At 36.4% G+C, this 16,404-nt stretch overlaps 1 protein-coding gene across 4 annotated transcripts in view; it reads right to left on the bottom strand.

Moving 5' to 3' along the window:
- PPHLN1 (periphilin 1) overlaps window positions 1-16,404 on the bottom strand; it is a 68,449-nt gene that overhangs the window by 36,120 nt on the left and 15,925 nt on the right. For 2 of the 4 annotated variants that reach the window (XM_019473923.1, XM_009286243.1), the window contains 2 exons: window positions 7,503-7,759; window positions 3,439-3,521 (listed from right to left, as the gene is read on the bottom strand). In XM_019473923.1, coding sequence (XP_019329468.1) covers window positions 3,439-3,521; window positions 7,503-7,759 — 340 coding nt within the window. The remainder of the gene's footprint in view (window positions 1-3,438; window positions 3,522-7,502; window positions 7,760-16,404) is intronic. The other 2 variants (XM_009286241.1, XM_009286245.1) reach the window with 1 other exon arrangement.

Genomic DNA, 16,404 nt, shown 5'->3' with positions numbered 1-16,404 from the left:
GGCATGGTGGTATTGGGTTGACGGTTGGACTCGATGACCTTAGAGGTCTTTTCCAACCTTAATGATTCTATGATTCTATAATCTAAAAAAGATACAAAAATTCTACTGCCTGAAAAAGGTTGTCACAATTTCTACCCAATGCCTGTTCCATCTTAGTAAACAGATGGACCAAAAAAAGCAAACAAAAAACCAAACAAAAAACCCAACACTGCTCCCTCTTATCGTTAGTTCATTCCAAATCACGTAAGTGGCCAGAGGAAGCAAATACTGTGACCTGTAATAAGACTGCTTCATCTTCAGAACTTTTGTGCTTACCTCAGGTAAAATATTATCCATACATCTCTTTGTGCTGTAGTATGGCATAAGTATACAATTCACAGAACCCTTCCAGGATTCTGTGTCATAAAGACACCACCTTTATCTGAATTCAGAAAAGAAGTGCAATACAATGTTCGAAGAGGAATCCCTCTTTTCTATAATTGTAAATTACAGAATTATAACCAGCGAAGTCAGGAGGTGACAAAGGTCAATATGCAGGGGTACGAAGAGGGTTCTTAAAAGAAAGGGGTAATATAATTCACAGAATAATTAGCCCAGCTCACCTTTCCAAACTATACAATTATTCTTACAGTAGTCTCACTACAAACTATCTGCTGCCAAGTTTCCCTCCACCCCCCAATGTTCTTATTTCCCATAGTATGCCTGACTTTTACCTTTAACCTGACTTTTCCCTAGCTGCCAAAAAATCTTATATTGTGGTACTATTATGGATCTCTCCCTTTCCTCAAATGTAGCTCTGGCCAATACTAACAAAAGAAAAGACCAGTATCTTTGTCACCAACAGTCAGCTTTGCATGAAATGAAGATAAATAAAATCTCACATGACTTACAATATTTCCACAAGCCATAAAACAGAAACTAACCACTCTAGTATCTGCTGGAATACAGCAAAAAGAATCTGTTTAATTTAATCTCACTAAATTTAATTCTATAGGTCGCATGTCAATAGCTATTAAAAAATCCTGAGTTCATTTTATGTGCTAAAGTAATGGTATTTCCACAGGTACACTACAACTGAAGAACAGGAACATATTTACTTAGGCTGCAATGTTGCAAGAAATGAACAACTTCGTGTATCTTGTAAAAAACAACCAAACTTCCCCCCTGCCTCAAAGCAGAGGTGTCTTTTTTTCTCTTTTTTACCTCATGCATAACATAAGAACAGCAAAAACCTGTCAGTTTTCTGCTATCTTTGCTGGGAAGCTTTCCCTGTCTCACACATCTGCTTTTTGCTCTAATTATATTGGATACAGCCTCCAAGGCTTGCAGTCCAGACAGTTATTAAAGAGAAACACAAAACATTTCATGCTGTAGTCAATTAAACAGGTGGTTAAGATCAGATAACACCAACATGTATTAATTCACATGCATGAATATGTAAAAAGTTAATTATAAGACAGATAAGAATACCTTTTCAGATTTGCATATAGTTACTACAGTGAAAAGAGAGATTGCTGTGGAAGCATATACCTTTGTAAGTATTTCAAAGCTAAATTATAACTTAGAGCATTGAAAATTTTTTCCTTTAATCTATAAAATGAAGTATATAACTCATTTCTCAAGTCTTAGTAGATTGTAAGACCCTGGCCCTAGAGATGTTCATCATGTTTTGCCAAGACTTTTTCCTGTCGATATTTCTATGTCAGTGAAGCACTTATATCACTTATCTGGTCAGTGTAATCCAGCCATCACCCCAAGAGGCTCCACTGACACATGACAGTACATTACAAGCAGCTTTCAGAACTTCAAGAGAAAAGCAATAAAAGGTCACTGAAGTACTTCCATTTCTGCAGCTGATGCATACCCAATAAATACTTGTGCTGTCTGGGGAAATGATTTCCATCAAACAGAAAGTTTCATTTTGTGTAGCTTACATCAAGTGGATATCTACTGCCAGCAGATATATGCAAACTGCTGGCAAAAAAGCCAATACAGCATAGATCAGACCTGACTGAAGAAGAAAGAAAAACATTTAAAGAATACTTTATAGTTCAAGCTCGCACTGCATATTAATATGAGAGCAAGAGATTTTGCAATGTCTCCTTGTTCTCAAAGGTTTGTATTAAGCAAGGATTTGGTATTAAGCTGTATTATGCCGAGTCTGTAAGCAAAATACATGAACTAATTATAAAGTTTATTTTATAATCCAAATCAGTGTAACTTGTGCCTAACAGCTTTTATCTTACTTCCCTTATTTACATTGCTGAAAATATATCGCTTGCCTCCCCCCTTAAGGACATTGGCAATTAGCTAACGCCTAGCACAGCAGTTCTAAAAATGCTGCATAAGGGATAAGTACTTCGAATGACATAGCACAACAAAAGCCTGATTTTTTTCCCCACCTAATTATTTCCTTCAGTCTCACCGTCTCACAACAAAAAGTACCATTCTTTCTTTCAATTTTTTTTTGTTGTTTAAGCATTCCACTGCTTTTATTAAGACGACCTCAAGAACCAGGCTAGTACACCATGCTACTTAGGGCGAATGCTATTTTTTAATAGGACCTTATTCACTTAGAACAATATAATGCATTGTTTCTTTATTTCTCATTAAAGTATTTCCCAACAATTTAGAGAAAATACTCCTGTGGAAATGTTCATTGTAACCTCAAATATAATTTACAGGCAAGCAGTCTGTGATGTGAAAATGTTTTTGCTGCCACAGGACAGCCAGAACAATATTGAATGCTGATTGTTCATTAGTGTTTATTAGCCTGTCCATTTAACTAATTAACAAGATTATGTAGTTGGTGCTCAGCCCACAGGATTTTTTGGTTGGGAAATTAAACAGCATCATTTAGAACATAAAACGGCATTTACCAAACTATCTTGCAATGTGGCTCCCTTCCCAAGTGAAGGCTATCGTTCTTGCCACATCCTCAAAGAGCCCTGCTTTCAAGCCAACTCTGCTATTCACGTTATCTTCCCAGTCAGTCAGCCACTTCACCACACTGTTTCCAAATCCAGTCACAGCTTTGGAATCACTGAAGGATGGAGTTCAGTGCAAGTACAGGCTTGTCCAATTGATCTGTTGCTCCTAAAAACTGCTTCCCCATTTTTCTCCTTGCCATTCCTTTTCTAGCACACTCCAGACTTTGAAAAATGACAGTTTTAAATACATACAAAACTCCCTTTTCTCCTAAAATGAGACAGTGAATACAGAATAAAAAGGTTTCTCGGTGTCATCATTAGATACACAGCATTATCAGCACCTTCCTGCCAGATAAGGGAAACCCATCCTCTGCTGGATTGCAGAGCAATTCAGGATGCTCCTTTCCTTAACAGCTGCATACAGTATCTCCTTCCAACTGAGGAAAAAAATCCAACGACAATAAGCAATCTGAAACCATGGAGAGAAGTACTTGAAAAGAAAATTCACCTTTGATGAGGGTACTGCTGTGGAACCTGAAGGTGATGCATCTCTTGATGTTTTCAGTGATTGAACTGATGTCCTCTCTTTACCTACAATTAAGAAAAAATTAATGACTATAAAATTATGTTAAAGATATATGTTGCAAATATACTTACTGGCTTAGAAAAATTGCAGTGAAATTCGCTCAAGTCAGACATGAAATCTACATGCTCCACCATCTGATAAATACTGATAACGCTTTCTTCTCTTTACAAAGAGAGAAGAGATATAGCTATATTATTTCACATATTTAGGAAAACCCATTGTCCTGTTTTTCAACATTAACTGAAAGGGCGTATCAATATGATTTGGCAAGTTGATGTGGTTTTACTTTTTAATATTCCTGTAATAATATAAACGGGTGAAATATTAGACACCAGTCAATCACTCCAGGAAACCAAGCAGCGTAGGAACTGGTTTAGCAGGCCACAGTATGTTGAAAAGCCCTGCCATGGGAAACAGTCCTGTACTGTATCAACCACGGGCTAGCTGCTCTTTGTATTATCAGTGTTTTTCTTGTAAGAGTTAAACATCGGCAAAATGACAATTCAAATTCACTGTGCTAATCACAGTCTGTGCACAGCCTTGCCACAGACCAGTTACAGGCAGCCCGCAGCAGCAGAACTGGTTGCTGTGTAAACCACTAGTTTTCAGCCTGTGGCCCGTGGATTACATCTAAGGGATCTGCAAAAGGTAGATAGGAAAAGCAAATGTGTTGTCAGTAGGCCTAAATTAACTAGACTGTTCACACTCACCGGGAAATGGCTGACTGTTCACAAGTGGAAAACAATAGACTTACCTTGGCTTCCACTACGTTTGTATCAATACAATTAAGAAAGGGATGAATTAAAAAGCCTATCAAATACTTACGAAAATTGGGATGTAAATTATTTCAGTAGAACTATAAACAAATATGGCTTTAATTTAATGAGTTGAAGCGATAAAGAGCAGACATGGCATCTCACTCCTAATAGCTGAGCTATTTTCCTTTTTTACTCAATGCCATAAAATAAGACTGCATCGTGTTGTGTATTTTAAAATACCACTACTTACACAAAAAATGTAAGGAAAAGTCTATGCAAAATGCATACTTTTAACAAGGAAATGTTTAAGAGGTATTTGAAAAGTTGGTCTTCCACTCTTTCCCCACATTTTCATACTATATGTATAGTGTAGACTTAATACAAAGCAAAGATCAAACACCTGCTCATCTCTGCTCAGTGTTAGAGGCAAGTGAGTTACTGCTATGATGTTGAAGGACTACTAATTCATGCAAAAATCTTCACAGCTACTGATGGGTCTTTCGAAAATGCTACTGAAAATAGTTGGGGAAGTTACTCTGGCAAAAGCAAACGTTCCAAAGAGCACTTTAACCCTCGATTTGAAGATCACGCTAAATGGAGAGCATACTTAAGAACATAGCAAGCAGCCTTATTTAAGAATTTCTAGTAGCCATAAACCAAAAGGTGAATTAGGAATTACCTTTAACTAAAAAAGCTCTTTAACAATGAAAAGAAATAGCAAAAAAAAAACCTGTGAAAAATTAAAAGTTCCTATAAATACAAAGTATATGACAAAACCAAAAACGTGAGTATAGAAATAATCATGTCTTTAATCTGTCACACTCCCCAAAGCACAGTATGTCTCCCTTGACACCACCAAGTAACACAGAAGTTTTGCTCCTGTGATACCTGCTTTCCAGTCCCATGGATGAGCTACCACCTTTTAAATTTACAGACTACTCTAACTCTGCCTCCTACATGCCTCCTTCGTCACACTGGACTCTTTAACGATTATCTCAGTTGAGTGGATTATATGTTTGCGCTTGAATAGGTGAAATAAGCTGATACAAGTGGCAGTAAATTATTCAAAGTTAAGCAGAGAGAGAAACCACCATTTAACTTGGAGACATTATTAGGCCATTTTTTCTGAATGCGTGTGGCTATTTTGAACCCACAAGCCCTACTTGTACTATCAAACATGATGCTTTCTGAGCACTACTACTTGCCTTCTTGCATCTCCTCGGCATACCACTCTACAGACCCCTTACCGACTGGCCTGGTGAAGGAATACTACGCTGCTTCTCTCTATGCTCTCCCACCACAGCTGAATGCCTGTCCTTTCCCATCAGCCCTTCCCTCCCTTTACCAAGCTTCTTTACGTCCCCCTAGTTTTCTTTGTTCAAATCCTGCATTTATCCTAATTTATGAAGGGCTGGAGAACATGTAATAATTCCTCCTTCAGTGGAAGTCATGAGGCCAAACTGATTCAGACACCATGATTTTAAACAGTGTTACGATATTTAAAAAGACGCCGTACTGTAAGTTCTGCATGAAATAGTATATACTTCGCGTGTTGTAAATCCATTTAAGTAGACTAAAATGTACTGCTGACATATATGAAATATGTCCCACTTTATGTTCCTTTTAAATATGTAATACATGAGCTTACCTAAGACAAATCATATTCAAACACAATTCTAAAAGTATTATTTAAGCCATTTATACCTTGCCATTGGTATAAATAGGCCAATAGGCCATTTTAATTCAGTCATCTAGAGGAACAGTTTAGTAGTACCATTTTCCAGGGAACAGGCAGTTATAAAGAAATAGTCCAGTGTACAAGCCATCTGGTCTCTTAAAACTGATTTAAAAATGATGGGGAGAGGTGTTTAACCATGTAATTGGAAAAAAATCCCAAAAGCCACACACCTAAACGTAACCTCCTCTCTTGACCAGCATCTTTTCTGGTTTGTGAAGATGCCTGCTTCTACTTCGCTACCTCCACTACTGTTTCAGTAATTCTGCCAATACGATAGAAGTCGGCTCAAAATTTTAGGAAAACTCTGAAACATTCCAAAATTTTATATGGTTTCTCACAACAATTTTTTCCTGTTCCTGGTAATTATGATCTGCACATCTACAAACTTAGTTGAATATCATATTTTTCTCTTCTTCTTCTACACTTAAAGGAATTCATATTCACTGAGTATTGCTACAAAATGTTAAAAGAATTGCAATGATGAGCTAGAAAGATAATTTGTATTCTACAAGGAGTGAAATGATTTCTCAATATTTAAACAATGTTAACTAAACTCCGCAAGATCTTTTTTGGCAAGAAATGCTACATAATGGTCCGGTGTGCCACTCTGGAAACACACAATATGCATATCAGTGAATAAAAAAAATCTAATTAATTTTTAAAAAGCTGCCAAAATGAACAGTAGGTTTGCATAGTTCACTAGAAAGCATTTGCAGAAAGGGAAATCAAATCAGATTAATTTACATAAGCTGTACAAACAGCAGTGGCTAACATTGTAGTATACTAAAAAAGGCAATTTTGCCTTTTTTTTTCCTCCAAATTATTTAAATAGGAAAGCCTTAAATATTTTCAGAACAGATGATTCATTAGATTTCTGGGGAAGATTAACAGCCAAGCTTTTAAAAGGAAGAACATAAACTATAGATTTGACTGAGATGTTTCACATTTCTATGAGGAAAGCAAGATTTGAGAGAATCTGACAATGAGATGCAATTGCTAAAAAATAACCAGCCTCAAAACCCTAATAATACAGGGCTAAGAACATTTTCAGAAAATGTAACAAGTAGCAGCATGTACTTTAATTTCTCCAATTTTTTTAACCCCTCTTTTCCCCTGGTTGCAGGAAGAAAAGTCTTCATCTGCTATAAAAGACAGCAAAGTCTCTTGTAAGGGAATCCAATGAAGCACATAAAGAAGTAACAGAAGCAGCTGATGCTAAAAGGAGAACAACATACGATACTAGAAAAAGCTGTGCAGCTGAAACTCCTAGTCAGTCTAGAGCTGCTACTGAAATAACACCTACAATCTCCCACATGAAATACGTAAGGGAACAGAGAGTACAATGAAACAACCAAAGAGCAGACAACACATAATTGGAACAAAACGTCCAGTTTTCTCATTGTAAAAGACAGCATGTAAAGAAAAAGGGCTTATACAGCGAGTTGCAGTTTCACCTCACTAACCAGTTCTCGTCATTAATCCAGCATTACCTTGCTGAGAAGAAATATTTCTTTTATGTAAAGATGACATACTTCTGCTATGCTGGGACTGGTGGAAAGGATAGGCTTTGCTTCTTTCAGGAGAGTAGCTCCTGCTGCTGACACTAGAGCCAGATCTGCTGTGCGGAGAATCCCTTCGGCTCCCTGGCGATTCCCTGAAGAAAGGAGAGTCCCTCTTATGAGGGGATCGCTCTCTCATATAATGAGAAGGATAGAAGCTTTTTCTTCTGAAGCCATCTCTGACGTCCCTTTGAAAACAACAGAAAAATAAAAGTTACTTGGTTATCCTTCCGATGTTTGTGGAACAGCACTAGATAATACAATAGCAACATTTTATGTCTGGTAAATACAAATAGGTTAGCTGTCATCTGCAGAACACATCTTAATTCTTCAGCATTGTTACAGTACTAGGCAACAAATGAAAAACAAGTAGGAAAGTAGAAAAAAATATGTATATGTATGTAATTTTTTTCAGATTTCATTCAACTACTTCATCGCTAGAAGCTAATTCCTTTCTTCTTCTCAATAATACAGCTAAAATATAAGAGAAGAGACATTCAAGAAATTGGGACTCTCACATTTTATTTCTTCAGATTCACTCCACACTCCACTTCACCTGGAAATTAAGCCTTAATTTACAATAGCTAAAAATGCATATGTAAGTATTGCTCACACTATTTGGTTGGTTTTCAACTCTATTTTTCTCTTACCCTTATTTTCAAGGGACTATGTCCCTCATTTGATTTCACACACCTTCCTATGGGAAATATCATTGAGGGATTTCAGTTTATATCCAACAAGGACAAAAGGAAAACTGCAGACTATCTATCCTCATGCCTATGTATCCACGCAAGGTCAAACTCTGAATGAAAATATGAAGATTTATACCTACTATTTTTTCTTGGTTTAAGTGTACAGTAAGGCAGTGGTTTTTCAATAAGGAATATATATATATTTATATTTATATATATTTATATATTATAAATTTATATAAATTTATATATATAAATTTATACTCCAGATGTCCTGGTTACCTGCAGATTATATTAATATACATATATATGTAAAGGTCAAAAAAAACAGCATCAAACTGAACTTTTCCTAAAGAATCTCAAAGCTAACAAACATGCAAGCGAACACCTACTGAATCTAGCCTTGTGACATTTGCCTTGGTTGGAAGACACATTGCTAAGAGAAGCAAGTACTTCTCAGCTCCTCCACAGCATTGCTAAGTAAAAATAAAGACTTCATAGCATTTATAGTAAGCCAGAATGTACCTTATTTCACTGCTTTTCTCCCCTATTTCTCAACACAGTCCAATATTTTAAATAAGGGAACATCTCACAAAGACAAGCAAAGATCTGGTGGTCTCATTTAGCACAATGTAGCTATAGCTGATTTTATGTTGGTGGAGAAAAGGAAAAAAGCCCTCTAGTGTACAATTCCTACAGCGTGTTACAGGCCCACATTTGTGACAGGTAACAAAGGACTTCAGTGTGCCAAAGGTGTTTTGGACTACTGAAACTACACAGGTAGCACCACAGTAATACAAACCCTATTACATTGATGTGTTTTATACAGTGCTGATTTACTTTTTGCATGGAAAGCACATCTGCATAAGTGGTTCTGCTTCTGCAAGCAAACATCCCGCAAGCAACATTGAGGTTATTCTGCAACAGAAAAATCATCAGGGCGGGGGCATAGCCAGTAAAAATACAGAAATCCTTCAGCTTATTTCTCCAATTCCAGATGGAATAAAGTATTAGGAAAATAAAACAAATCTTTATTTTGAAAATTTTCATACGAAACTGAAGTATGAATCAATAGCTCTCAGCCACCCTGGTTTTCAGTAAAACGCCAGTGAAGCAAAGCCAGATTTTACACTTAAATAACTACCTCACTGCTAACAGACCACAGGCCTTTTATATATATCTTATCTTACAGAAAAGCATGTTTTACAGGTCTGCATACCAAAACTGATACAGGACAATGTTACATAGTTTTATATCTAACAGGTGTGCTAAAAATCAATATTCATTTCCTTTCTAAACATGTTTTCTTCTTCTGTTTATTGCGACACTTTCTTCTCCCCAAGTGAGCCAGCAAAAGAAACAATTAAGGAATTGTTAAATAGTACTCTATTTAACAACGTCTACACAGTAGCCATTGTATAGATACTTACATCAAAGAATGAAGCACCCCAGAATACACAGAAGGATAATCCTCCTGCTTTCTTCAAAGTCCTAAGAGCAATATGCCCAGCTTTGGACACTACTCTTTAGGAAATGTGTAGATTAACAGGAGACTTTCCAGAAGGAAATAACTGAAATTATCAGAGACTGAGAAAACAAGTTTAATGAAGAAACACTCAAACCCCTTTGTCCACTTAAATTTAGCAAAAAGAAATCTGAAGAAGCCAGGCAAGTTCTTAAACCTATGAGATGTAGCTGAAAATAGGGAACTAACGCTTTATCTGCGTTACTAGTATGAACATTTCAGGTAGCAATAGACTTAAAGTGAAAGTTCAGACTTGAAGTATACTTAGAAAGATTAGCTCAGCACTGAACTAGTTTGTCTAGTTAAGTGGGGTTTTTTTTATTTATTAAAGAACATATTGATCAAATATTTATTAGGAATGAGTTAGGTACAGCACACTTTTTCTTCAGTTTCCTTCTAAATCTCTCTCTTTAAATAATCTTACTTATTTTTAAAGCACAAGCTTTCTGGCAGACCAGTACACCACTTTTATGCCCAAAGCACATTTTTATGAGCAAGTTATTAAGCCCTAGTATACAGAGAAGTTTATTATGGAAATGTTTACAGAGCCCCAGCTATTGCACACATATAATACATGCTCTAATATTCACATAATTTACAAAATATCATTGAAACACACTTTTAAACAGGAAAACATTTAAAAGCCTCATTCTACAATAGTACTATGCACAAAAAAGTAGAATCTCACTTTCATTTTTTAAATTTTCATTTCATCACTCCGTGTTCATTCTTAACTGGACCCTATCTCATACTGAACACTCAAGCCATTAACTATATTAAATCTGTTTCGGACAGCACAGCAACAGCGCAGCATTTCTGATGTTTTCCATTAATGTAACAAACTACACTGAACAGAACAAAATAAGCATTGTTTTGCTTTTTTTTTTTCCCTTAAATACTTAAGCTAACATACACCTGCAATTTGGTGATGAAGGCCCCAATTCAGCAAAGCAGTTAAGCACATGCTTCAGATTCCAACACATACTCAAAAGGTTTATTGAGCAGGGACAATATTTAATAGACATGCAAAATTTTGTGCTTGGCTGTAACTTTAAAATAGAACTACTGCCCTTAATAACAAATACAGAATTAATCCCTTTTACATAGGATCCCTCTTATCTTTATACTTTGTATTCACATCTCACACTTAGTCCTGAAAGCACAGTTTAGTTCTCTCAGCAGTGTTGCAACAGGAAGTATTGGCATTTTTAACCTCCATGAAACTTGAGCATTAAATTCTCACTAAAGCTGATAATCTTGGATGAGCTCCTGAAATTTTATAAGTAAACAGCCATACCCTGATACACCATCCACCAAGGGCAACTTAGGGAAGAGCACAAGCCTGAGAGTTATTTCAGTTAACCATCAGTTCCTGTTTCCTGGAGGAAAAAACACAAATATGGAATAGGCAAAGGTACGGCTTTCGGCATAGCAGGAGACCAAGGGAATACAACACAGGGGCGATTTTCTGTTGCCAAAGGATCAGAGACACCACCTTTCCTAAGCTACCACTACCACACTGAGTACTTCTGGTCTCATCCCTCCCTACCATTTTAAGCCCAGCAAGCCATTCAGCAGCAACGTTGTGGGAAACTGAGGGCTATGAAATGCCTGGAATGGAGGTGTACTTGGGTACATGAAAGCACATCACATGCAATACGGGAAAAAGTTTTATTTTTAAGAGGAATCTGTTCGCTCTCTTGAATTCATTCTACTGGGCAACTGTGTACAATACTTCATGCTTACTATTCTTTTGGACTTCTACATCCCAATACAGACATCCATCTTTTCAACTAAAACATTAATCTATGATGTGCTCCAGCCATAGAGGACATAACTCACACTTTTGACATTGCACTGAAGAGACTGGCAACTCAACAGCGTATCGCTGTGGAGCAGAAACTGTAGGTTCTTTCAGTAACTCACAGGTGAGTGCAGTCTATCACCTAGGTAAAAAGTCAGAGAAGTTTATGTGACCCCTTCCATCTGAGAAAGATTATTGCTATTGTCAAAGGGATTATTCATTCCATTTATAGGCTTGTGCTCGATTACTAACCCTGCCTAAAAGTAACTCACACAATTTTATAAATAAATTGAGGGAATTATACATATCTCCTAAGACACCAGACTTCAGTGCAAAGAAATAAAACAGACAAGATCTGAACCACGCTTCTTAACTCAATACACTTTCTCTGTCTCATAATACACAGGCAAGGGGACGGGGGAGGAAGAGTGAAACAAAAATAAAAAATCCTCTTGCCTTCCTTGTCAGGACACTGCAGGGGCTAATAGAGCTATCAATGTGATTCAGATGATGTGGAAAACATTTCGTAAAATATACTACACCCCTGACCTCTAAGTTTCTCAAAAGATTTGCTGTGTTATATATATCCAAAAAGCAAACACGAAGAGTCAAGGACATCTCTACCTTTAACATCTTCAAAGTAAATGTAGGCAGTGGAAGATTCCAGCCACCACCCTCTCTCCCAGAACTCATTCCCTTCCTTTCCAAAGTACGCAGTACATGTTTGTGCAACAAACCAACAATTTACTTTAATTCTCCTTTAGAGACTTACTATAATCTCTTGTTCTTGTCCAAAGATCTTTATGCTGATTTATCATAAGCTAAAACAATACAGTGAATTACACCTTTGTAGATATAAGTAATTGCATCTGGTTCCACCGTCTTTCATTTGAACATTTGAAATGATGACAGATTTCTTATGACAACCGGTTTTCAATGTTTTATGACTAAGCAAGTAACTGCAGTACTTACGATATTTGCATTTGCTTTAAATGAAATTAACATAATTATGTCTAGTCAATGTAATCCTATTAACAGCTTTTCGCATGAAGGCAAAAGGAAACAGGCATTGCAGAACAATAGCAGATCTCACAGAAGAGAAGGATAACTAGATATACCAAATGTACAACAAAAAATGAAAAATATATAAATGCTTCATGATTTTTATGCTGCATGTAGGACTACTGAAGTCATCATATGCAAACACCAAAACTCCACACTGATGCCACTTGTCCACCTCACTCAACAAGAAAGCTACTAAACCCATCTCCCCACCCCCCACCTTGGGATGTCATGACAGATCAGGGAATAAAAACTAAGACAACTTGAATATTATAGCAACATTAGAGAGAAATGCCTTTTATGTTCTTTAATTGAATAGTGAAGCTATGCACTTCAGCTGAAACTGGAAATCAGATTAAACTCCTCTTTATCCTTAGTAAGGAGTACCCTCTTTTCTACTGCCATCGATAATGTACTTTATCAAACTTGCTGGAAGATAAGCCCACACAATAAAAGTATATTTAAATTCAAACTCTCTTTCTATTATCTGACAGAGAGAAACTATGGTCAAGCTTACAGATTAGGACAGAAGAACAAGAAAGAAAGAAAGAGTTAGAGTCCAGGAAAACACAGATTTAAGTACCAAAGAATTAAGAGCAAACAGCTTTATACAACTGTGTGCAGAATAAAGACAAAATATGTTAATTAGACAAATCAAGAGCAAAGTAGACAAAATAACTGCATTCAAATGCATGTGATCTTGGCTTCTTTTCGAAAATGAGGGCTTAGTAAGTCCCTGCAATTTCTCTACAATAGAAAATAAATCATAGGTCTAAAGTTCCAGAGTGCATATTTGCTTAAAGTGATGGATCAAGTTACAATTTCTATTAACAGCTACAGCAATTACAACAGCACAGAATTTCACTGATAAAATATTTACTGTCAGACACTACTGTTGGGCCAGATTTCCTATTCTCGACTTTCTGAGCAGCATGTCATCCCAGAACAGTCAAGCAGTTCAGATAACTATGTCAAGGAATAAACTTCTCAATATAGTAGCAACTGAATCAATTCCTAAACAGACTTAATTCAAAATGGAAACCATTCAAATCTTCTATCTCAATATAAAAGCTTAAAATTGAAAGGAAGACAGGAAACAAGATATGGTATCTTCATATACTCTTATTTTTTTTCCTGATACCATAACAGACCAGAGAAACTCGTCATCATTATTGCTTCTAGAGAAAGTTCTAATGGGACAGACCTTCCTAAGTAGGTGTTTGCACATTTACTGTCATCCTGCCTTAGGCACTGAGACCAGCACATGGGAAAGAATTTTAAAAAGTTTCCCTGTGGTACCAAATTGTGGGGTTGATGGGGTGGGAGATGGAAAAAATTCCCAAATACTACCCAAAGCAAGCATAAAGGTATTGAGAACAACCATTTGTGGACAGTAACGTGCTATGAAACACTAGTAAGCAGCTCTATGGAAATTTTTTAATAATTTATTTTTTAAAGATCTTCTAAATCAGTGTGGGAAATGACATGAGACTGTGGAGAAAAATTCACGCTGTTTAGAGTCATGCAACTTTATACTGCCAAATTTCTGAACAAAAGAAGGTTTTTTGGGAGTTGGGTTTGGGGGGTTTTTTTGGTGGGTTTGGTGGGGTTGTTTTGTTGGTTTTGGGGGGTGTTTGGGGGTTTTCTTTGGGGTTTTGAGGTTTGTTTTGTTTTTTACTTCACAGTCAGTGCTTGCCAAGCAATTCAATGTAGGCAAGCATTTGTCTAACATACACACTAAGTATCTGAAAAAGAAGGAAATATTTTTGCACTATATTTTTAGGGGCATAAGTGAATTTTATGTTCAGCAAGCGATTACTCTCTTTCTCAAAGGCTATCTTGAAAATTCTTAAATAGAAGAACCCAGAAGCCATGAAATATCTGCTAAAGGAGCTCTTAAAGCTTTTCATCGGTATGCCGCAGAATGCCATTAGTTCATTGATACTTAAGAGAAAGCAACAAGTAGTGTACTGTAGTAGTATATACTGATTTGATCAACCCTTGTGGTTAACTTTCTAACACTATCAATAAAAAGCTGCAAAAGGAAAGAGCAAGTTGTGGAACAGGTTTATAAGCAGCAATACCTTATGTCAGTAATACTGACACACAATACCCTTATTATATTTAGTTTTCTTCTCTTTCCAAATCCCTTAATGAGATCTATAAATCAGAAAAACACTCCGTTTTTCTCTATATCAGAAAAATGCTCCACAAATCGCTGTTTTTATTCTTAAATCAAAGTGAAATTTGAAGCAATTAGGTCAAATAGGTTTCATTTGCTTACACCCCGAAGTTTTGTAATAGTGGTACAGACTTCTGCATAGCAAACTTAAATAAAAGTTAGCAAACTACCTCTGGTTTTGGATTTCTCAGGATAAAAGACATTATATATATATGAAGAAAAAATTTATTGTCCATAATGGTTTTTTTTCTTTATTTGATCTCATTTCTTCCTGTCAAGTATGTATTTTGTTCAAAATCAGAAAGCCCAAAGCTAAGACAGACATTTCCTCTTATAAATTATTCAGCCATGTAGCTTCACCTTTTTTTTCCCCCCAGTTTGCTTTTTCCTTTCACTTTGATTACAATTTACAATCACTGTAATATACATGAATATCTCTTTCCTTTTTTTTTTTTGCCATTTCCCATATATTGCAAACAGCACTTACTTGAACATATTTAACACAGAGACAAGCCACGCTACCTGGGTAAATCCGTTATTAAAAATCCTTTTGCAACTACTGTATGCCTTCAGTTATTTCAGCGATTTAATAAGTTAACTTCAGAGTGCACCTCCATGACAAGTCATACTGATTCAAAGTGGTGCTGCTACAATCTTAATCTTCTCAACCTTCCTTGAATCCGTATTCCCACTCCATGCCTAACCTGGCATCAATATTTTCTCTCAGGCAACCAAACTGGTAGATAATTATTTAATTGATTGTGGTGGGTTAGCATGCAGGACCAGCTCACTGAAGAGCACAAACACCTGAAACAGTACCAGGGAGAGGGAAGAACTAGAATGGCACCAGCTTAGATAGGTTTAAACTACTGTGGAAATAGATTTTTACTGTAGGAAGATCAGTCTCCTTACTGCATTCATGAATTCTATTTATTTATGATAAATAAAATAGGTCCCTTGGCAGAATTTTAGAGTAGTTAAGGTTAGCATCAGCAAGACTCAAAGAAGGAATACATTTTTTTTTCTAAAAATAAGACATACATATCTAAGCAACACTGAAAACACAATATTCCAGCTGTAATAAATGTAGATTCAAAGATAAATTTTTAAACAGACTACTGCTTAGCAGAGACAAGTTTTAGTAAGGGACAGAAGTAGCAGTAGCTGAAGAGAGAGTTTCTGAATAAGATAATTCATTGCTTGTCACTTCAATCTCCTCTGTTAACATAATCCTTTGCCTTACTTAGAATCATAGAATCATTAAGGTTGGAAAAGACCTCTAAGATCATCGAGTCCAACCGTCAACCCAACACCCCCATGCCCACTAAACCATGTCCCTAAGCGCCTCATCTACACGTCTTTTAAATACCTCCAGGGATGGGGACTCAACCACTTCCCTGGGCAGCCTGTTCCAATGTTTAACCACTCTTTCAGTAAAGAAATACTTAGATAATCCTTGTACAAAATTCTTCCAAAAACTGCATCAAGTAAGATAAAAATTGTAGAACACATACTGAGTTTACTACCTCATCAAACCTGAATTGGTTTGCCCCTCTACTCTGCTCTGG

This window comes from Aptenodytes forsteri, unplaced genomic scaffold (assembly GCF_000699145.1).
Source record: "Aptenodytes forsteri isolate BGI_AS27 unplaced genomic scaffold, ASM69914v1 Scaffold103, whole genome shotgun sequence".
Classification (NCBI taxonomy): Eukaryota; Metazoa; Chordata; class Aves; order Sphenisciformes; family Spheniscidae; genus Aptenodytes; species Aptenodytes forsteri.
Note: the sequence above shows the minus strand (reverse complement) of the source record. Positions and strands in the feature narration are given on the sequence as shown.